Source organism: Lutra lutra, chromosome 11 (assembly GCF_902655055.1).
Source record: "Lutra lutra chromosome 11, mLutLut1.2, whole genome shotgun sequence".
In the NCBI taxonomy this organism is placed as follows: domain Eukaryota; kingdom Metazoa; phylum Chordata; class Mammalia; order Carnivora; family Mustelidae; genus Lutra; species Lutra lutra.
This window is the reverse complement of record NC_062288.1, coordinates 93,531,805-93,552,758: the sequence shown is the minus strand read 5'-3', so window position 1 is coordinate 93,552,758 and position 20,954 is coordinate 93,531,805. Positions and strand designations below refer to the sequence as shown.

General features: G+C 41.9%; 2 protein-coding genes across 9 annotated transcripts in view; both read left to right on the top strand.

Moving 5' to 3' along the window:
* ATP6V0A4 (ATPase H+ transporting V0 subunit a4) overlaps window positions 1–597 on the top strand; it is a 75,528-nt gene extending 74,931 nt beyond the window's left edge. For all 5 annotated transcript variants that reach the window (XM_047695580.1, XM_047695582.1, XM_047695584.1 and 2 more), the window contains one exon: window positions 198–597. In XM_047695580.1, the coding sequence (XP_047551536.1) occupies window positions 198–291 (94 nt within the window). In that variant the 3' untranslated portion in view covers window positions 292–597. The remainder of the gene's footprint in view (window positions 1–197) is intronic.
* Window positions 598–3,160: 2,563 nt separating this feature from the next.
* SVOPL (SVOP like) overlaps window positions 3,161–20,954 on the top strand; it is a 75,476-nt gene continuing 57,682 nt past the window's right edge. For 3 of the 4 annotated variants that reach the window (XR_007121489.1, XM_047694921.1, XM_047694925.1), the window contains exons 1-5: window positions 3,161–3,191; window positions 3,388–3,489; window positions 13,732–13,847; window positions 14,029–14,120; window positions 17,175–17,273. Coding sequence is in view for 3 of the 4 variants with exons in the window: in XM_047694921.1 (XP_047550877.1) it covers window positions 13,766–13,847; window positions 14,029–14,120; window positions 17,175–17,273 (273 nt within the window). In the remaining variant the exon portion in view is untranslated. Of the gene's footprint in view, window positions 3,192–3,387; window positions 3,490–5,030; window positions 5,126–13,731; window positions 13,848–14,028; window positions 14,121–17,174; window positions 17,274–20,954 lie in introns of those variants that run through there. The other variant, XM_047694924.1, reaches the window with a different exon arrangement.

Here is a 20,954-nt window from a genome sequence, read left to right as displayed (position 1 = left end):
TTATAACATCACCTCTCCCCTTGTCACGGAGGAAATGAACTCTGTGATGTCATCAAGCATAAAGGATGACATGTGATGTCTATGATAGAAGCCATAAGAACGTTAAAGTCAAGGTTCTGGGTGTTCTTCCCTTTGGCTGCTGGCCTCTAGCTTATGTGTTTAATCTCACTTTTTCTTGTACCCCACCCCCCACGCAGGGTGGAGTTCCAGAACAAGTTCTACGTCGGGGCTGGTTACAAATTTTCTCCTTTCTCCTTTAAATGCATCCTGGATGGTCCCGCCGAGGAGTAGCTCCAGGTCTGTGGGCAGCCGTGGCCTCTGGCTTCAGTCTCTGCTGCTGGGAGAGAAGTTCAACTTGTCTTTGCTGTTGGCCTGGCCCAGCAGGTCAATGGGATGATTGTTCTGGGCTCGCTGGATGCGGGAAGCCATGATCATTTTACTTCCAAGCCTTGGGATCTAATATGACTTCACCATGTCATAGAGGAGGAGCTGACCTCATGTTGGGTGGCAATTGTCAAATCCTAAAACAGGGAGGGCTCCACTGATGTTTTCTTGCAATTTTGTAAGTATGATTCATAAGAAAATAAACTGCTGGGCCATTCCCTTGTTCTTGAAGGTGTCTTTGTGTAAAAGTATCCCACATAATTTAGTACTGATAATTACAGGCCACAGCTAAGCAATGGAAGTACACAAACTAATTCCAGAGGATTACGTTTAGTTTAGTCTTTCATTTCCTGGTTCCTCAGATACCTTTTCTTTTTGACTAGGGCTAAGCTTTATAAGATTAGGAACTTTCTCATGAATCTTCCCCACAGGTGGGAAAGAAAGGGTAATGTTCTCTCTCTGGACGTGGGCCATGAGGCTCTCTGCATTGTGACATCCTGTGGAATGAAGGGTGACCACATAACAAACTGGAGGAAGAGATCTGAAGGCTTGAGAAAGTTCTGGAAAACAGCTTGCCAGAAAGGAGACCACCAGACAGGCTTACTCTCTGGGTCTGTGGGCCCCGAAGTCATTTCTAAGGCTCCTGGGTTGGCAGACTCCTGAGAGCCAGTGGCAGAGTAAAACGTGTGTTATCAACTATTCAGCCTGAGTGACCATTACCCAGGTTAATCATAGTCTCATAGTCTCATAGTCAATATAGCAGTAGAGTTAAGTATTGTTAACATTGGTATAGCACTTTACAGTTTACCAGGCACTTCCAAAAAAATTATTGATCCATTTTTTTTTTTTTTAAGTAAACTCTGCCCTCAACGTGGGGATCAGACTCACAACCCTGAGATCCAGAGTCACACACTCTTATGACTGAGCCAGCCAGGCACCCCACAGGGCACTTTCTATGTAATATCTAGTTCTTAAGATTCCAGAAGATCTGAGCAAATCCAAGTTTACCTTTTGGACTGGTCTCTATTTTTCCTGTCCCTCTATGTAGTGGGGTTGGCTGGTGCTCATGGAAATGTCTCGTTCATACCCAAGGAAGTATCCATGTCCCCTTCTATGTTAATATCATGACTGGTCTAGTACAACTTAAGGCACAACAGTCTGCTCCACAAATATTCAGAGATTAAAGCAAGATGAGCCTAAGAATGAAAGCTGACATCTTTGAGTTCCAACTCTGATGTTGTCATGTGTGTCCTCGGGCAGGAAGTGGGGGGATCTCCACCTTTCTGGGTTGTGGAAGGCTGGTGTCAAGCACAGGCCTGGACCAGGTACTCAGCCAATGACATCACTTAAAGGGTAGAACAGACAAAAGCAGCATGAAAATGTTAATTGTAAGTCTGCAGAAGCCAAGGTCGCTGGGCAGTTTCAAGATTCTCAGCTCACCGTGCACTTCTCATCAACTATCTAAAAATATGCTCCGCTTAGATCACCAGCCTTCTTCTGCCCTTTAATTCTAAGCAATGATGGCTTCAAGAAAAGGTTTGAAAGGGCAAAGCTTCCTTCTGCCCCTTGCCTAGACCCCAGATCTTCCAGAAGTCTCCATGGCCTTCCTGAGAACTGTTAGTTTTCTCCAAGGTTTGACAGCCTCCTTCCATCTCATGAGAAATGTAATTTCCCCTTTAAAAAGGGATGGGCTGAAGGGCTACAGGAAAGGGGGTGTGACCAGGTTGTCACTCACATGCTCTGGAGACAAGGTTGCTCTTTAAGGAATTCAGTTGGCAGAACTGAGCCAAAGAGGGATAAGAAGACCTGGGGGCCTGGCTTCTTTAGCAGGTTACTCCAGAAGCCCCTCCAGGGGCCGCCAGTGGTCTAACTGCTGTGTGAACAAAAGAGCCTGAAACTAGAAAGCTTTCCAAGGGATATACAGAGGTAAGAAACTCCAAAGGGCAATGTGGATCTGGATTTACTTCTCCTGCTTTCAAGTGGAGGTGGCGGGGATGGGGACAGGGTTTGGACCATTCGAACTTGGCTGAAGGCTCATGGACTATGAAAAGTTCGCTCCTCTTATTGATGATATTGCAAAACAAATTGCATCATACATGCACACAAGCATGATCGGTTTTTAAAAAGCTCTACCATGGCTCAGTTATTTACAGCTAAAAAATTGAGTATAGCAAAATGCAGTAGAATGAAAAGCCCATTGGTGCTTTACCATCTGTTTTAATGAAGCTTGAAAGCCAGGTGAGCCTTTTGAGTTTCAGAGTAGACTCCCAGCAGTAGGTCAGTTCTTACGGACTCTTTGAAGCTCGGTCATGGGTTGCTTTCCCATTGTAGTTTTTGAGGAACTGAATGTGAGGGGTGGGCAACATTCTTCCCCATGTTATTCCTTCTTTTTTTTTGAGTTGGTCTGACTAATGATCCATCCACCATCCATCCATCCTCTTCTTGAGTTAAATGGGATTTAGAAGGGTTTACAGAGACGGCAGAAGATGCCATCTCAGCTTCTCCAGCACTCCCTTATAGAGTTAAGGTTACAGGCTCTATCTGCAATGTTCCTCATACCAATTTCTGTGGAACATTTTGTCCTCCTTTTTGCTTATTTGTTTCTGGTTTTTTTTTTTTAAAAGATTTTATTTATTTATTTATTTATTTGAGAGAGAGAGAGAGAGAGGGGCAGTGAGTGCAAGAGAGAATCTGAAGCAGATTCCACGCTGAGCACAGAGCTTCATGTGGGGCTCAATCCCATGACTTCGAGATCACCTGCTGAGCTGAAACCAAGAATTGGACATTTAACTGATTGAGCCACACAGGTACCCCCATCTTCTTTTTTATGAAAACTTTTTCTTTATGAAACGTTTGGCTGAAATTCTAGAAAATACTAAGAGAATACTCCCTTGTGTGTTAACTTGGCGTTAATATTTGAGAGTCTCCCTAATGACTTGGATGTAGGCTCATTTGTAATGCACAGCTGTGAATGCCCAAATCCTGATAATCTCCTATCAACAGCTCTACAGCCCCGTACCCTACACACCCCACCAAAGACATCCTATTATTTGAAGACCCTATAATAACCGAACAAGGCAGGAATGGGAACTTTCTCTGCTGCAGGTAATTTGTACATGCGTTTCTTCCATCCCTTGGCAACAAGCCCTGACACTGCGAACCCACCCGGGCCTTGACCATCTTCAGGGGCGGGACGTTAGAAAGATCAGTGTTACCAGTGGAGAGCATCAATACTTTTCAGTGTCTGGGTGAGGGCTAGGCTTGCTTCTCTGAGTGGAGTTTGAGTGCGGCACACATCACTGATGCCCCTTTCTTCCATAGTTCCTTCAGCCCTACGCCCACGAGACTGTTCCGAACTGGAATTCGGAAGGGTTTTTTTCCCCCTGTAAAATATACTGAGTTTACCATTTAAAGCAATGTAGAACAGGGCTCCTGGTGGCTCCGCCCATTAAGCACCCAACTCTTGATCTCAGCTCGGGTCTTGATCTCAGGGTCGTGCGTTTAAACCCCATGTTGAGCTCTATTCTGGGTGTGGAGTCTACTTTAAAAAAAAGTAATGTAGGGGCGCCTGGGTGGCTTGGTGGGTTAAGTCTCTGCCTTTGGCCCAGGTCATGATCCCGGGGTCCTGGATCGAGCCCCACATCTGGCTCTCTGTTCACCGGGGAGCATGCTTCCCTTCCTCTCTCTCTGCCTGCCTCTCTGCCTACTTGTGATTTCTGTCTGTCAAATGAATGAATAAAATCTTTAAAAAAAAAAAGTAATGTAGAACAACATCATTTTTGGTAAAAGTCATCCATTTTGTTGTGCCTTTCGTAAGTAAGATGAGATGACTCATTTGGATGGTATCAGTGTCATACAACTGGCTGGAGAAGTTTTGAGATCTTATTTTCCAGTAGGCATGCAGCACATCTGATGGCTTCCTAATACCACTTAGGTTTACCCTTGAAATAAGGTCAATCTATTTCAGAAAACAAGTAACTTTTTTTTTTTCATTTAGGTAATTTTTATTTGAGCCCAGTGTGTTCTAATGTTAGCAGAATATCAGCAATAAATGTTTGATAACTGAAAATACTTACAAACTTCCCCTGTGTGTATTTGATTTGTGATTATGGTGAAATATTAGACATTTAGTTGATACTTTTATTCAGAGATGAGGAACAGTACTCCCACGGGTGTTTATGTTGCAAGGGGCACTGTGCCCTCATGCAAACATTGTCCCATTTAATTCTCATAACATACTGAGGAAGGAAGCTTATCAGTTAAGAATTATACACAGTTGGCTGGTATGAGTGCACTGGTGTTTACAATTCATTGATCACAGCCAATTACGGGGTTCTTTGTTCCTTCTCTCACACTGCTACACTTGACTAGCCTAAAATAAAAAATTGCACACAATTTCAAGGAACAGAAACCAGAAATAACAGCATCTTAAACAGAGAGCTTAATCGTTTTCCACATAGATGTCTGGAGGTAAGTAGTCTACAGCTGTAGGAGAAGTTCCAGGGTCTTCCTAGCTTCCACCCTGCCAGACTTGGCCCAAAGTGTCCCTATTTGCATCATGACCTGAGATGCCTGCCATGGTGCAGGAGGAAAGGGGGAGGAGCAAAAGGGCTTTCTCAGATGCACTGCCCCTCCCCCACCCCCAGCCTCTACCTGCCTCTGGGTGACCAGGCTCTTCAGCAAAGTACAAAGGAGGACTTGCCTGGGAAGGCAGCAAGCTTCTTCAGCCACAGCTAGCGAGGTATTATTTCTACTTTCAAAGAAAGAACTGAGATAGAAGACATAGAATCCATTCAATCTCAGTTTCATGTCTGCTGACTTTCCTCTTTTTTCTCCCTCCCTGCCTCCCTCCTTTTCCCCCTTGCCACCTCTAGTCCCTCTTCCCTTCTTCCTCCCTCTGTCCTTTCCTCTTTGTTATGCTTGTTAATTTAGTAGGTATAAAATGATACCCAAGGATTTTTTTGTGACTCTAATTTTGTTAGTTATTACAGTAGATGAACAATTTTCCAGTTTTGCTTACAATTTATATAGTCTCTTGTGAACTGCTTGTTCATATAATCTGCCCCTCCATCTATTGGAAACTAATATTTTTCTTGTAATTTCTGGTTAATATGTACCAGCAACATTTATTTGAGGTAAAATACCAATAACCTAAAACTTATCATTATACCAATTTTAAAGTGAAAAATTCAGTGGCAGTTTTTAAAGATTCATTTATTATTTTAGAGAGAGAAAGAGAGTGAGTGTGTGCCAGCACCGGGAGGGGCAGAGGGAGAGGGAGAATTTTCAGACGACTCCCTGCTGACTGCGGATCCCCACACGGGGCTGAATCCCATGACCCTAAAATCATGACCTGAGCCGAAATCAAGAGTCAGACGCTCAACCCACTGAGCCACGTCGGTGCTCCTTGTGGCATTTAGTTGTGTAATTTACAATGTTGTGCAACGACTGCTGTGATCGAACAGGGCCTCCTGTGCCAGCCAGCTTGTGGACTCCCAGTCAGCCAGTGATTTGACTGTGTCTGGGTGAAGCACCTACCTCTGACCCAACAGGTCATGGGTGGTGATGGAGGACAGTGGGGGCCTGTGGCTCAGACCTGCTTAGGACAGTGGCCTGGTCAGCACCGTGAGCAACATGTCAACTCTCCATTGGTTTGCTTTTCCAAAAAGAATTTTTATGGTAAGAGAACTCGCCTTTCTAAACAGCCAAACAATGAGATAAGCTTCAAGAAGAAAGAATGGAAAGAACCCTACATTCTCCTCACTGTCTTCTCCCTTGTTCACACCCCACCCTCCAACCCGGCCAGCTCCTGCTCATTCTTCGGGGCTGCACTCAGAATTGCCTACAGAAGTCTCCCCCGGTCTCAGCACTCAATAGAGCAGAGGCCCTACCTCGTGCACCAGAGCGACCGCCACTTACCCTGGGACCACGCTGCTCCCCACCGACCCCTTACCTTTGCTCCCCATTAGACTAGAGGTCCTTCAGGGCCAGGGACACTTTCATTATATTCTATTGCCTGATACATAGAAGTGCTCCACAAATATGTGCTGAAAGACAAAACACGGTTTCTGAAGTCTCCACATAGATACATATTTAAAGGAAATTTTTATAAATTGGGGTCAGTATATACATACCTATACGTTGTGGATATGCATGCATTATGTATAACACCTCTTGGACCGTGCTTCTCAACACTAAATAGGCTTTCCCTGAGTGTTTTTTTTTTTAAAGATTTTATTTATTTATTTGACAGACAGAGATCACAAGTTGGCAGAGAGGCAGGTAGAGAGAGAGAGAGAAGGAGAAGCAGACTCCCTGCTGAGCAGAGAGCCCAATGCAGGGCTCGATCCCAGGACTCTGAGAGCAGAGGCTTTAACCCACTGAGCCATGCAGGTGCCCCTCCCTGAGTGGTTTTAAGTGGTATTCTGATTAGCCATTTCTCTGCTGGTGGGCATTGGTTGTATCCAGTTCTTTTGTTGTTGAAACAACTGAGTGGCGCCCTTCCTTGTATGTATCTTTGTCTGCCTTTAGAGTACCCCATTAGGATGAATCCTGGGAGTGAAATTGCTAAGTCAATATTCTTTCATCTCTGCCTAATTGCCTTCTGGAAATGTAGGAACGTACACTCCCAGTGATGACTTGAGTGCTCATTTCCCTTGACAGGGTATAATCAGTCTTCGAGATTTTTGTGAATCTGATAAGGGAAAGCGATAACTCTTTAATTTGAAGGCATGGTGACTAGTTAGGTTGAACATAATTTCATTTATCAGCCACTGGATGTATTCTGTGTTCATCCCTCACGTCTTGACCTCTCCATCATTTCCTTCCTGACCTACACGAGCCTTTGTTAAACACATACGTTGTAGAGAGCCTGTTTACCTTTATTGAATTTTATAATTTTTAGATTGAAGCCCTCAGTGCCCATGGCAATGAGTCAAGTTGCCAGATGAGCTTATAACAGAAATAAACAACCTTCTGACTTGATTTCCTCATCCCCAGAGACATTTCTTTTAATCGTTTTTTTTTTTTTATTTTTTAGTTTCTCTGGTAATTATCTTCATAGTTAAAACAACACAGTTGTATTTTATTTCTTAGTTTATCAACTTAAAACCGTATCAATCTATTATTCACGACTTAAACAAAAGATGATGATTTTAGGTCCCTATATCCTCTTTGCCATTCTCTCAATATTTTACAAGTATCTTTAAAAAAATAGTGTTTGTCATGTTATTAAAAACACTATGTAAATATAATTATAAATGCTGGATGTATTATCAGTTTATATAACCATTCCCTCTTTACACTTAGGCTGTTTCCAATTTGTTATTGTTAAAATAGACTTGAATAAACTTAAAAAAATTTTTTTTTCTTCATATAGAGAGCATTTTCCACATTTGAGATACGTCCTTGGGATGAACTGTTAGAGCTGGGATTACCAGTGCAGATGAAACCAGTTTCTAAAGCTTTTGCTACGTTGCCAAATGGTACAAACTCTTTGGAAGGCATGGAATAATGGTTTTCAGGTGGGGATAGGTCAGGCTCAGTGTATCAGGATCACCTGGAAAAAATTTTCAAGCTGCCCACGTCACTCTGTACTGATGTTGAAATGTTGGGGTCCTGGAGTGAACGGCCAAGAAAGAATTCTGGAGACATCTTCGGTGCAAGAAAAGGTGGTTTTTATTAAAGCTGGGGGATAGGACAGGGGTGGGGCGGGCTGTGCCGAAAGAGTTGCACTGACGTTATGGGGAGTGACTGTGTACTTTCTAGTTGGGAAGGGGTTAGGGATCGTGTAAGTCTCTAAGGAATTTGGAAGCAAGATTTCACCGACCTTGAGAAACTAGCTGTTAGGAAAAGGTCATTTACTGCTGTCCAGTAAAACCTTAGTTACGAGACCCTTCAGATGTATTCTCGGTGGGCCATAGGCTTGGAAGATGTTTGCTAATTATATCTTGGTGTGGGGTGGAGGGTAGGTAGAGATAAAGGAAATCTCCAAAGGGATTTTTATATGTTAAAGAAGATATGGGATCATGGAGGTCCAGCGAATATCAAGCTATTTTTGCTTCTAGCAAAGTATTTTGTTGTTTTAGATTTTAGATTTTTTAGATATTTTGTTGTTTTTTAGATTTTATTTTACTTAGATTTTATTTTTTAAATTTAAATGCAATTAACATATAATGTACTATTAGTTTCAGAGGTAGAGTTTCGCGATTCATGAGTCTTACATAATACCTGGTGTTCTAGCAAAGTATTAATGTTGTAGCAATTGAATTCCTTGAGAAAGGCTATCCTGCCTATCCCAATACTTGCCAATAAGCTCTAAGTTGTAAGGAAATTTAACTTTTTTCTTTTTTGCCTTTGTTCTACACATACATACAACCTCATTCTCGAGGTCGAGAGTCACTGGTAAGGAAGGAAGAATAGGGGCTTTGGGGTGTGGTGCGTTTAATAATGGGCGAGGATGGTACCTTGATGTGTATAGTGTTTGCTGATTTCCCTGGTGTAACTGTTCCCACCACGGCTGGTTTTAAATTACCAACGTGATGTTATTGAATACAGAGGTGGGAAGAGATGTGTGCCATCGGCCCTCAGCAGCTCCCATGGAGCACTGTAGCACCTGGCATGCATATCGTCCTCTCATGTGTACATTTACATATGCATGTGTTCTTTCATTCCCGTTTGCCCACATCCCAAGCTCTCATTCCTTTTGCCGTGTAGGTGGTCACGGTCATGGAATTTTCATGTATCTATGTAAATGACAAAATGGCCAGTTTTAGACAATGGATTTTCATCTTACAGAAACTATTGGGTTGTTCTTGGTTTTGTTTTGTTTTTTGCTCTTATTTTTGTTACTCTCTTATATTTTTGTGGTTATAAATGTTATATTTATAGCTCTGGTTCATAGGCAGGTCCTTGAGGTGGAATGCCTAACCATCCCTTCATCCTTCCTGACTCGCAGCTCCTGTTTGGCATGGATGATTGTACTCATTCTTGAGGAAATCAGCATTTCCAGTCAGTTCTGAAAGCACAATCAAGTCTATGTATTTTATTCAAATGTTGACTCTAAAAGCCGTCTTTTTTTAATGACCATGTTCATATCGCTCATTTGGGGCCAAACGTTATACGTAAAGATTATGTCCAATGTCCAATGTCATGATCAAAAGGAAGAGCATGTGACTCTTGATCTCAGGGTTGTACATGAGAGCCCCATGCTGGGTGTAGAGATTACTTAAAAATACTTTTAAAAAAATATGAACTCACAAATCTGAATCTCCCTCACTGGGATCAGCTTTCATTCAAGAGAGCTGTGAAGTAATTATCTTGGACCTAACACCTTCTGCCATGTCCTCTGTGATGTATTGCTTGTCTTTGCTGATAAGGGAGGAATGTAGGATATTTATGACCCATGGAACTACATAATCGGGTTAAAACATAAGAATTAAAACTTGCTCTGCTCAATAGTAAGTGGCACATTTCCTGGTTTTTTTTTTTTTTTTTTTTTTTTTTTTTTTTGCCACTCACTACCAAAAGGAGAACTGCTGGAGGTTGTTTTATTACTCTTCTAAACGTAAGGCTTGATGATTGTTAAAATTGTAAACATGTTTTGATTGCTAGGAGATGTTGTAAAACTTGACTGTAGGAGAGATTAAGTGTTGATTAAAGATAGAGGATTGAGTTTATTGTTAAGCCTTTTATTTGTAACTGAACTCAAGATGAACTTACTGGGATTGAAAAACTTATTTTCCCACTTCACTAAATGGTTTTACTCTCGAAGACTCTAAATGGCCAGACTCACTTTCAGTTGTTAAGTTTGCTGCCGTGGTTTGCATGACTACTTTTTAGGGGGGAAAAAAAGATGTAATTTACATGCAATGAAATTTACCATTTTTTAAAATATGTAATCTGGGGAATCTTAGTATAATTTCAGGTTGTACAATCCTCACCATTATCTAATTCTCACAAATGGTATTGTTTTCAAATTTTGATGAAGTTAAATACGTTACTAGTTCATCTTCCTATCTCGAAATGGGATGGTCATAGCCAAGATTTTTTAAAAGATTTATTTATTTACTTTAGAGAGAAAGAGCACGTGTGTGGAAAAGGGCAGAAGGAGAGGGAGAGAGAGAATCTCCAGCAGACTCCCCATTGAACAGGGAGCCTGACACGGGTCTCGATCTCAAGGACTCTGCGATCAGGACCTGAGCAGAAATCGAGTCAGATGCTTAACTGACTGAGCCACCCAGGCACCCCTGTCATAGCCAATTTTTAATGTGTCTAGAAGTCCTTTGTATAATCAAAAGAAGGGGATTTTTCTGCTAATTATTTCATTTAAAAAGTTACCAGATAAAGAACACCTCTCCACGGGGTGTTTGGACAATGTCTGGAAAGGGAGTGGTGGTTCTAGAGCAGTCTGTCGTCGTGATTTTCAGGCTCTCAGATGGGCTGAGAGGCCAATTATTTTTCACTTTTTCTACTCTGGGAAAATAACAGCTTTTTGTACTTTTCATGTTCTCCCTTGGGAAGGAGGATTTCATGGACTTACTTCTGAGCATTATTGATCTATCTCTCATCCGGGAATATTTGTGCCTCTGTGACAGTGTTTTAAGAAAACAATATCAACATTACAGAAGAGTTGTTTTGATGTGTATCTTTTGTGTCCCCAATTAGAATAAAAACTCCTTAGGGCAGAGAGCATGTCAGACATTCCTTCCAAGTCTTCACAGGAGCCCACACAATACAAGATACAGAGCTGGCCCTTAGCAAACATTAATGACCTTGACATGCTGCTACAGACTGGTTTGTGGCTATCTCTATATTCTGGGAATAAAATGCCTCTGTTTGAGTTCTGATTCCGCTATTTACTAGTGGTCTGAAATTGGAAAAGTTATTTTAAAATCTCAGAACCTCACTTTTTGAACTACCAATTTTGAAAAATGTTACACATCTTCAAAAGCAGATGGTAAAATGAATCCCAAATGCACCCATCATTCTCAATAATTTTCAACATATGGCCATTCCTTATTCTATATATGCCCATCTATTTCTTATGCATCATATTCCACACTACCATTGATTTGTTTTAAAAAATTTATTTATTTGTCCATTTGAGGAGGGGTGGGAGGAGAAGCAGAGGGAGGGGGAGAGAAAGAATCTTCAGGAGACCCCCACTGAGCATGGGGGGCGGGGCTGTAGGGCTGCATCCCACAACACTGAGATCATGACCTGAGCCAAAATCAAGAGTCAGACACTCAACTGACAGGCATCCAGACGCCCTCCCGTTGAATTATTTTAAAATGAATCCCAGACATCATTTCATCTCTTAAGTATTTTAGTATATATCTCTACTATATAAGGATTGTTTTTTTTTTCTGCTATAGTCCTATCATTGTCACACCTAATGATGTCATCAGAAATCTCTTACTATCATTAAACTTCTGCACTTGTTTACGTTTCCTTGACTTTCCTCTCATCTCTTTTTCATCTCATTTCCTTGGCTGTTGTTGTTTTACAGTTGGTTTACTTGAATGGGGATCCAAATAAGATCAACTCATCTATTTGGTTGATTGGTCTCTTTTTCTTTCAACTGTAAGTTCCTTTTCCTCTTTTCATCTTGCCATTTATTCATTGAAGACATTGGGTCATTTATCTTATACAACTTCCCACATGGTGGTTTTTTCCTTATTGCAGCCACATGCTACGGTTTAATGAGTTTCTTCTTCATCTCCTGTATAAATTGGTAGAGCTAGAGGACTAGATCCTGCTTGAACTTAAATCTCAAGAGAATGCATCACAGGTGATATATACTCCCGTTCTTATTGCTGCTCATCAGGACCACATGACATCTGATGGTCTCTCTTTTGGTGGTATAAGATTTGTCGATGCCTACAGGTATTATCAGTCTTACCCAACGCTTACCCATTTCTTCATCAGCCTTCCACCTAGTAGTTTATCAGCCATTGGTAATCATTGTCTAGATCCATTATTTCATCAGGTTGCGAAGTCATGATAATTTAATTCCATTCTTCCTTTTTTTCCCTGCATGTATTAGCTGAAATTAAAAAAAAAAAACAACAAACAATTTTCTTTCCCAACTGTTTGGTTACCCTGAAGTACAGAGAATTTTTGTGAGAAAGACAAGATATTTACTAGTTTTCAGAATAAAGAGTTGGTTTCTTAGTATTCTCCAAAGATGATCAGTGAGATTTTCATTTCAGTGTTGCCATGAACAATGGGTTTTGATACCTTTGATGTGTTTCAATTCTTGCAGTCATTATTCTTCTTGACGCTTACATGGTCCCATCTTTGATGGATGGGAGCCTTTTCAAGTTGAATCTTGTAATCTTTTGTCACAACCCCAGAGGTGTTTGATATCTTCCTTTGCTATCTGGTATGACAAGATGTTCCAGGCTCAATTTACACATTTCCTGTCCCAGATCCAAAATTAGCCATTTATTTAAGGCACCGGGGTTTCTTTTAATGGGAAATAGGATAGAAAACAATCTGGGCTCTATGAGTGCTCATTAGTCATTTTTTCCCAGACTCTTCCAGTGGATAATGTTAGGATATGCATATATGAAATACATAGTGAATTCATAGTGATATTTCCAATTCAAAGTTAGGATTGTAAGATTTTTATATAACTTCTCTGATTTTTGTATCTTTTTCCTCTTATATCCCAAAGCTTGATTCCTAACCATATTAACATAATTGTTACTTGCTTTATCCTACAGTATGTACTAGTATCAAAATAATGATACCAATATTAATACTAAAAATCTAATTACTGAGAATAGGTTATGATTTCTATTCATCCTGCTAGGGGTGTAGAGTTAAATGACCGTGTCTTCAAGTCATTTGGAAAAAAACTTCTTCACTAAGTTGATACTCAGCTTTCTTCATTTTATTTTGCTTTTGAGTTCTTGAGTTAAGAATCCTTCTTCAGGCTAAATGCATGAAGGGGAAGGGAGCCAATAAAAAGAAGTGCTCCTGGGTTTCTGTCAGATGAAATGAAAATGTTACATAGAAACACACTATAAACCTCATGACCCACAGGAACTTGAAGCACTGGCTACTGTGATTATTTGTCTGTAGCAGAGGCCATCTTCACTCCCAGTTAGAGGATGCTATTGGCCAAATGGTCCAGAACTCACCCGGCCCATGACAAAGGGTTGATTACTAGTCAATGGGGCCCCATCATCTCATTGGCCATTTGACCTCTCCATGTCTCATGTTCCTTATATACAAGATGGTGATGAATTAGAATACTGACCTCACAGACTTTCTGTGAAGATGAAAGGAAAATGAGCACTCTTTTATACATATTTTTCTTCCCTCTCCCGCTTCCATTAGGGAAGCCGTGTGAGGAATTGGGACCATTTAGAAGATGGCGACCAAGCAAACTGAGCCGGTCACCGTCATTAGCCTCCGGAAGTTGAGCCTGGAGACCCCAGAGTCCCAGCCAAAAGGTAAGATGACCACAGATGTCTCGGACCCTCTAGCTGCTGCTTAATTTCCTCCTGTATTTACTAATTTTTACAGTAATGAATTGGTTTCCCAACATCTTCCTCCTCATTTTTAGTGAGCAATCATCCACATATATTCCCTTCCCACAGAGGCTTTTCCTCTCACTCTGCCCTTCCTTGTTAGAGTCAAAGACATTCACCGTGGAAGATGCCGTGGAGACCATTGGATTTGGACGTTTCCACATTGCCCTCTTTCTGATCATGGGCAGCACGGGGGTGAGTTCTCTTTGGAGATCATTTGAATCTCTAAATCAAATTCATCATTGGACATGTAGAGTCTTCCACTGACCTCCAGCTCTGGGCTGTCCATTCAGGGAGGGGAGTGAAAGGGAGTGAAAGTGAATTACTCCCTGTGAGGGGGGTTAATTCAAAAATAATTTTCATCTACCTTTGCCAGGTGTTTGGTTAGGAGCAAATACATATCTGTGTCTTTATGTTCTGGGAATTCAGTATTCATTAAAAAAAAAAAAAACGGTTTAAATCTCTTCCTTCTCTGGGAAGGGAGTAGAAAACTAGTATCATTCTAAGTAAAATTAAACACTTGGTCCTCTAAATATTTTGTGCATAAGAATTGCACGGGACACCTGTTGTCATTACAGATTTCCAGAACCTTTAGGAGGCACCTATGAGGGTTTGCTATTTACCACCAGCTATTTTGAGAAAAGAAGAGTGATAGCTCAATCCCAGGGCTTTGACCAACAGTGGGTCTGTCCCAAGAGACCACTACTGCTTCCTCCTTTTGTTGTAGGTGCAGTGAGAATATGTTAGGAATATGATATTGATAATGAGACAGAAGGGAAAATCTGAGAGAAGTGGTCAACATGACAATGGTTTAAGGTGGGATGTAAAGATAGCCAATAGGGCACTAATGAGTAAATAATAGCCTTGACCCTCGCCCTCAGCTAAATAGTATGAGACAAAGAGTGATGTGAGCTAGAGGGACCACTTGGCAAGTTCTGATGCAGCGCTCCAAAGCCTTGTGCTCTCTGGAGGTAGTCCAGTAATGGAGAGAAAGGCAAGATGCGTCCTGGTCCTGCTTTTATAATAATCAACAGTTCAATTTAGAACATTTCTTCATCTAGGAAGTAATGTCTTACCTAGTCTCCAAAATGTTGAGATTCTATATTTCAAGGGGCAAGTGGGTGTGATTGGGGATTGGGGAGGGTTTTATCAGAACTTTCCTCTACTTTCAACCAGAACATCTCCACTTCTGTTTTACGTATTTGGTTTCCAGTTTGGTTTCGTTACGTAGTCCCCTTCTCTTAAACACTGTTCAACTCTCTGCATCTTTTACCTTCAAATATGTTGGGAACCCTGTCTTTTCTTCCTTTATAGCCCTCTGGCAAGAGAAAAGAATATGTAGAATTTTTTTTTGTTTACCTTCCCAAATTAACCAAATCACCTTATACAAAGGGAGTGTAACTTTATTAGTTAAAATCTGTGTTAGAAAGATGGTGCTGCTGTACCCCCTTACCAAAGGGTAGGTATCAACTCTGTATAGGCAACTCCTGATGTCCATCTCCAGACCCACATCCATGGAGACTGTATGTCTATTCCACATTTATATTTGATGTTGTTGTGAAATATCTTCTGATCTTCTTCAAGTGTTTTATAAGCTGCTTCACTTCTTCCCAACCCATCAGGTAAGAAGGTTTATTTACCAGACCTCCTCCTCCCTGCCTCTACCTACCCCCAGAACTATTTAATTGGGTATGGTAACCAAATCCCTTCCCTGGCTTTAGGATGGTCTGCATTGGATGGATCTTCTCATCAGAATAGGTGTGTTGACAGTAGGGACATGGCTCCTCCTGGACATGGTCTGTTAAGGTTCTTGGTTAGGGGCAGTCAGAACAGTAGTTGGGTTTCAGGGCCTCACGTGACCAAGGTGTATGTAATAACATCACAGCAGCAAAGCAGCCTCAGTCTGTGACCAGGCATCCCGAATCCTAATGTTCTCTGAGGGCTCTAAAATCTTATACACTGCTGCTCCTCTGTGTCCTTCTCCCCTTAAGTTATTATATGAGGATGGGGCAGAGTCTTAACCCTTACTGGCTTGTTTCCTCCTAAGACCACTTAGAGGAGTAGAGTCCTGGTTAATATTGACCCAACTGCTCTATATTACTGAGACATCCTTCTGATGTCACACTGTCTCTTATTTATTATACTTTTTGGGCTAAAGCATACTAGCTATCTGTACTCTAAACATGACTAAAGTACTTTCCAAGAGGAGACAAGCCTTTGTGATACTTTCCAATTCCCAAATGGTAGCTAACACCACTATACTTTTTTCATTCCAGACCTTTGAATTATAAATCTGTAGATAGTACTATAATATGTAACCCATACAAATATCAGTTATTTTCTAGCATCTACTTCTTCCTTTCCCTGGGAGATAAACTTAAGCTACAATGGGTTGTAAGATAGCATAGAGGATGATATTCAAACTTCCTATTGAAAGAAATATTTAGTAGCACAGCTTACACTAGGTTTGCCAAATAGACCTTGTTTCCTGGCGATGAACTCATTGTTTTGTACTTGTTTGTTTCCTCTCTTCTAGTTTTCATGAAGCTTGCCTTCCAGCTCAGCTTCTTGAGATCAGAGACCATTTCACAAATCCCATTTGCAAAGGCTATGCCCTAAGACCTTGACAGTGATGAGTATGAGGCAACAGAGCCAGGTTGACGTGGGTGCTGGTGGTTAGTCATGTCACCCACTGCCTAAGTGACTCCCCCAACATACACAAACACATAATACTGTCATAGAGCTATAGGGCAAATACATGGGTCAGCAACATCACAAAAAAATAGATGTCATACATCTGTAGGAATCCTCTCAAATTATTCAAACCATGAATGTTGCATCCATGAAACCCAAAGTTTTACTACACTTCTTTACCCAACTAGCAGTTTTGAGTGGGTACACTATAGGTGCTCCCTCAATGGGGGAGGGGAAGGAGGAGATTAGGATTAAAAGGATGATGGCAGGGACGCCTGGGTGGCTCAGTTGGTTAAGCGGCTGCCTTTGGCTCAGGTCATGATCCCAGTGTCCTGGGATCGAGTTCCACATCAGGCTCCTAGCTTGGCAGGAATCCTGCTTCTCCCTCTGCCTCTGCCTGCTGCTCTGTCTGCCTGTGCTCGCTCGCGCCGTCTCTCTCTCTCTCTCTGACAAATAAATAAATAAAATCTTAAAAAAAAAAAAGGATGACGGCAGGCACGCATTTGCTGATGAGAGACCAGCACTAAGACACAGTGTTTTCCCACTTTCTTTAAGGTTGTTGAGGCCATGGAGATCATGTTAATAGCAATTGTATCTCCTGTCATCCGCTGTGAATGGCACCTGGAGAACTGGCAGGTGGCGTTAGTGACTACGGTGAGTGCTTGCTTCCGGTGTTTTGAATGAACCAACTGAAAACCCAGGGCTCCAGCTCCCCTTCCCCCATCCCACAGGGCTAAGAGCCAAAGGTGACCTCGCTCTTTGGGTGGTTGCTTCCAAAGCTCATGGGCTTTGCAGGCCCAAACCACTATTTGTGGTCTTTTCTCTCATTTATCTCTTTTCCTGTAGAGAGCATGACCTTGAACTGCTTATTTTCTAGCCCCCAGCAAGAGGCTAGAAGAGACAAATGCAAATCGGAGAGAGTAGACCTTAAGTCTTAGATTAGTTATGGTTCAAGTCTGACTGCAAATTAGTGGGACCATAGTGACTTATGCAATCACCGAATCGTGCTCATGGAATGCATTCAACTTTTCTCAAAGATCGTTATGAGTAGCCTTATGAAGTGCACATCAAGTTTTGCTACAGAGTGGAATTAAGGATCTTCTACAACATTCTTTTGAAAGGTGTTTATTTAGTACCAGTGAATTGCCAGCAGGCTGCGTGTGCATGTGTGTGTTGGCGGGAGTACAGTAGCTTCATGTTGTGTGAATAGGAAGTCAGGAAGAGGGAACAATGGGAAACAGGTGGGGATCAGAAGCAATTTGGAGTCCGTGCATGGACTCCATTCTGAAGATCACTGTAGGCCCCTGCCCCCCAACTTTGATCAACACGTGCAAGCCCACCACGCAACATATAGTCGTTCCAGATCTACATGACAGTTTCTCCAAATTACTCTTTCATGTAACAAAGATCAATTTCACTTAGGCACACCATTGACTTCATAGTCATTATGTATTTCTCATTAAATGGATATTAAAGTACACTCCCTATCATGTGGAGCTCTGGTAAATCTTTATTTATTGATTTATTTATTAATCTTAAAAGAGACTCTTCTTGCCTAAAAATGTTGGAGGCTACACTGTGGGTGTCAGGGAGCCATTAAGGGGCTTTAAAGAGGGACATGGTCAGCTTTCCAAGTGCCCTGGGAAGATGAGATTGGAAGGTAGATATGTTAGCAGTCATAAAGTGGCAGGGCGTATGGTGGGGAGGGAGTGTGTTTTGGAAGCATTTAAGAAGTCACATCAGCCAAGGAGGTGAGAGAAACACAAGCTGAGGAGTGGAGAATTGATTTACTTGGGGGATTGAAGCTGGTTTTCATGAAGGCAGAATTTAACAGAGAGAACTACGATGAACCAGGTGCCAACATCCTCACTGAGATGGGGGTGTTGGGAGGCAGGTAGGCAGAGAAGGCTGGAAGAGGCAGTCAGTTGGTGGAGGCCTTGAAAGAGGGTAAGGCTTTAAAAGAGAGGGTTATGGTCTGAAACTAGCCATAGAGAATGCTGGAAGTTTTCCCCAGCCCCCTAGCCTTCTGGGGGTTATGGGCAGAGAAGAAAGGGTGTCCTCACCTCTCACTCACTGCCTTAAGCAAACTTAACCTGGGAATTCTCATCTGTGTTGGGAACCAGGAACCTCCTCTTCCCATAAGGAACTGATGAGTTCTCCTCTCAGATAATGTATACTATCTGCCTGGTTGTGTTTCTGTCTGTGTCATGGAGGCCAGGAAATGTGGAGCCCGGTTTTGGACTCAGTCCCAGCAGCAAACATACAACCTGCTTATTTTCTGACATCCATTTCTCTCTTTAAAATTCCTTTATTAAATTTTGTTGCCCCTTGTTCCTTCTTTAAAAAAGTTCTAACACTTTTAGAAGAGGGAAGGGGTATAAATAAAAACAGGTAAAGACCTTCCTTGGGATGGTAGTTAAGTGACTCAGCTATTTTTCATTTTTTTCTATCTCTAAAATGCAGTTGCAATTTGGAAAGCATTCCTTGTCCATTGTGTACGTGGAGAATGACTGCTGTAACATTCCGTGTAATTATAATGGCACCAAACCCCAGTGGGCCTGGGGATGTGCACGTCCCTATTCCTGAGGATGTCGGGACATCCAGCTGTGGTGTTTACATCTGTCACTCCCATAAACTATATTATGGTATACTTTCTGTATTTACAACTGAAACTTATTGGTTGCGTTTATGTTGTTTCTTGGGGGCATCTGAGGCTCCTTGATGTTACCGGTAACGTGACCTCCTTGTCAGGTGAGTCACGGCTCAGGAGACTTTTCTCTAGGAAATTCAGGTCACCCCAGATGTGCCCATTCCTTGTTCTGAGTTCCTGGCTGCCTGCCATCCTTTAGTGTCTGTCATCCTGGCTGTGAGGCCCATCCGGCTTTGGCACCTGTGCCCAGGACTCACCGACCACAGCTCTGCCACCAGGAGGTGCTCAGACTGATTCAGCCAAGAAGCCATATTTTGACCAACTCCCACTGACCAGGCTCCCCATTCCCCAATCCCAGTGCCACTTGCCACTTCAGGACAACCTGGCCTAAGCGGTTGTTAACCTTGATGACTGTGGATGAACTACAGTCCCTCACGTTCTGTGACTGAGAGCGCTGAAGAAACCAAACTTCGTGTGGTGCTGAAAACAGAAATAGAAGAGTAATTTTTATGTTACAAATAAGTACCTGCAGAAAAAGCAGACCCTCCAAAGGCGGTGGGGAGACACAGAGAGAAGGTGGGGGTGGTGGCAGAGAAAGTTTATGTCTTCACCTCTATGTGATTCTCCAAACAAGAATAGCATTCATAAGCTTTGGGGTTCACACAGGCATTGAGTCAAGGTTCGTGCTCCAGACAGGCTTGATAATAAACAACTCAGCCTTCGGAAAGTCATGTCTTTACACTCAATGGACAGAAAACCAGAAAGAATAAAAACATCTGTCAATTATGGGCAAGAACAGGGTAAACTTTAAATTTGATCTTATTTGTCTCTTTGCTTCACTTTTATTAATCATTTAATTAAGCTTAATCCAGGTGTAATTAAGTCCATTAACCTAACATAGCATCTCAATACACAAAAGTATTTTAAATCCAAAGAGCCGCTTTCCTTCCTGCCCTGGGCAGTCTGTGATTGCTTCTTTTTATTCAAGTCTGATCAAAAAGAAAAAAAATTTAGTTTACTTCTTCCTTCTTGGAAGGAGTTTGATAAGTCCATAATAAAAATTGCTTCAAAAAAAAAAATTGCTTCATTTCAGGGGTACCCACATTTTGAGATTCACCAACTGATATGATTTTTTTTCATTTCATTTTATTTTATTTCTTTTCAGTGTTCCAGAAATCATTGTTTATGTACCACACCTAGTTCTCCATGCAATACGTGCCCTCCATAATACCCACCACCGGGCTCACCCAACCAGCCCCCTCCAAAACCCTCAGTTTGTTTCTCAGAGTCCACAGTCCCCCATGCTTTGTCTCCCCCTCCGATTTCCCCCAATCCACTTCTCTCCATCTCCCAACGTCCTTGTGTTATTCCTTATGCTCCACAAGTAAGTGTAACCATATGATAATTGACTCTCTCTGCTTGACTTATTTCACTCAGCATAAACTATTCCAGTCCTGTCCATGCTGATTCAAAAGTTGGGTATTCATCCGTTCTGATGGAGGTACAATACTCCATTGTATATATGCACCATATCTTCTTTTTTTTTTTTTTAAAGATTTTATTTATTTATTTGACAGAGAGGGGGAGATCACAAGTAGGCAGAGAGGCAGGCAGAGAGAGAGGGAAGCAGGCTCCCTGCTGAGCAGAGAGCCCGAAGAGGGGCTCGATCCCAGGACCCTGGGATC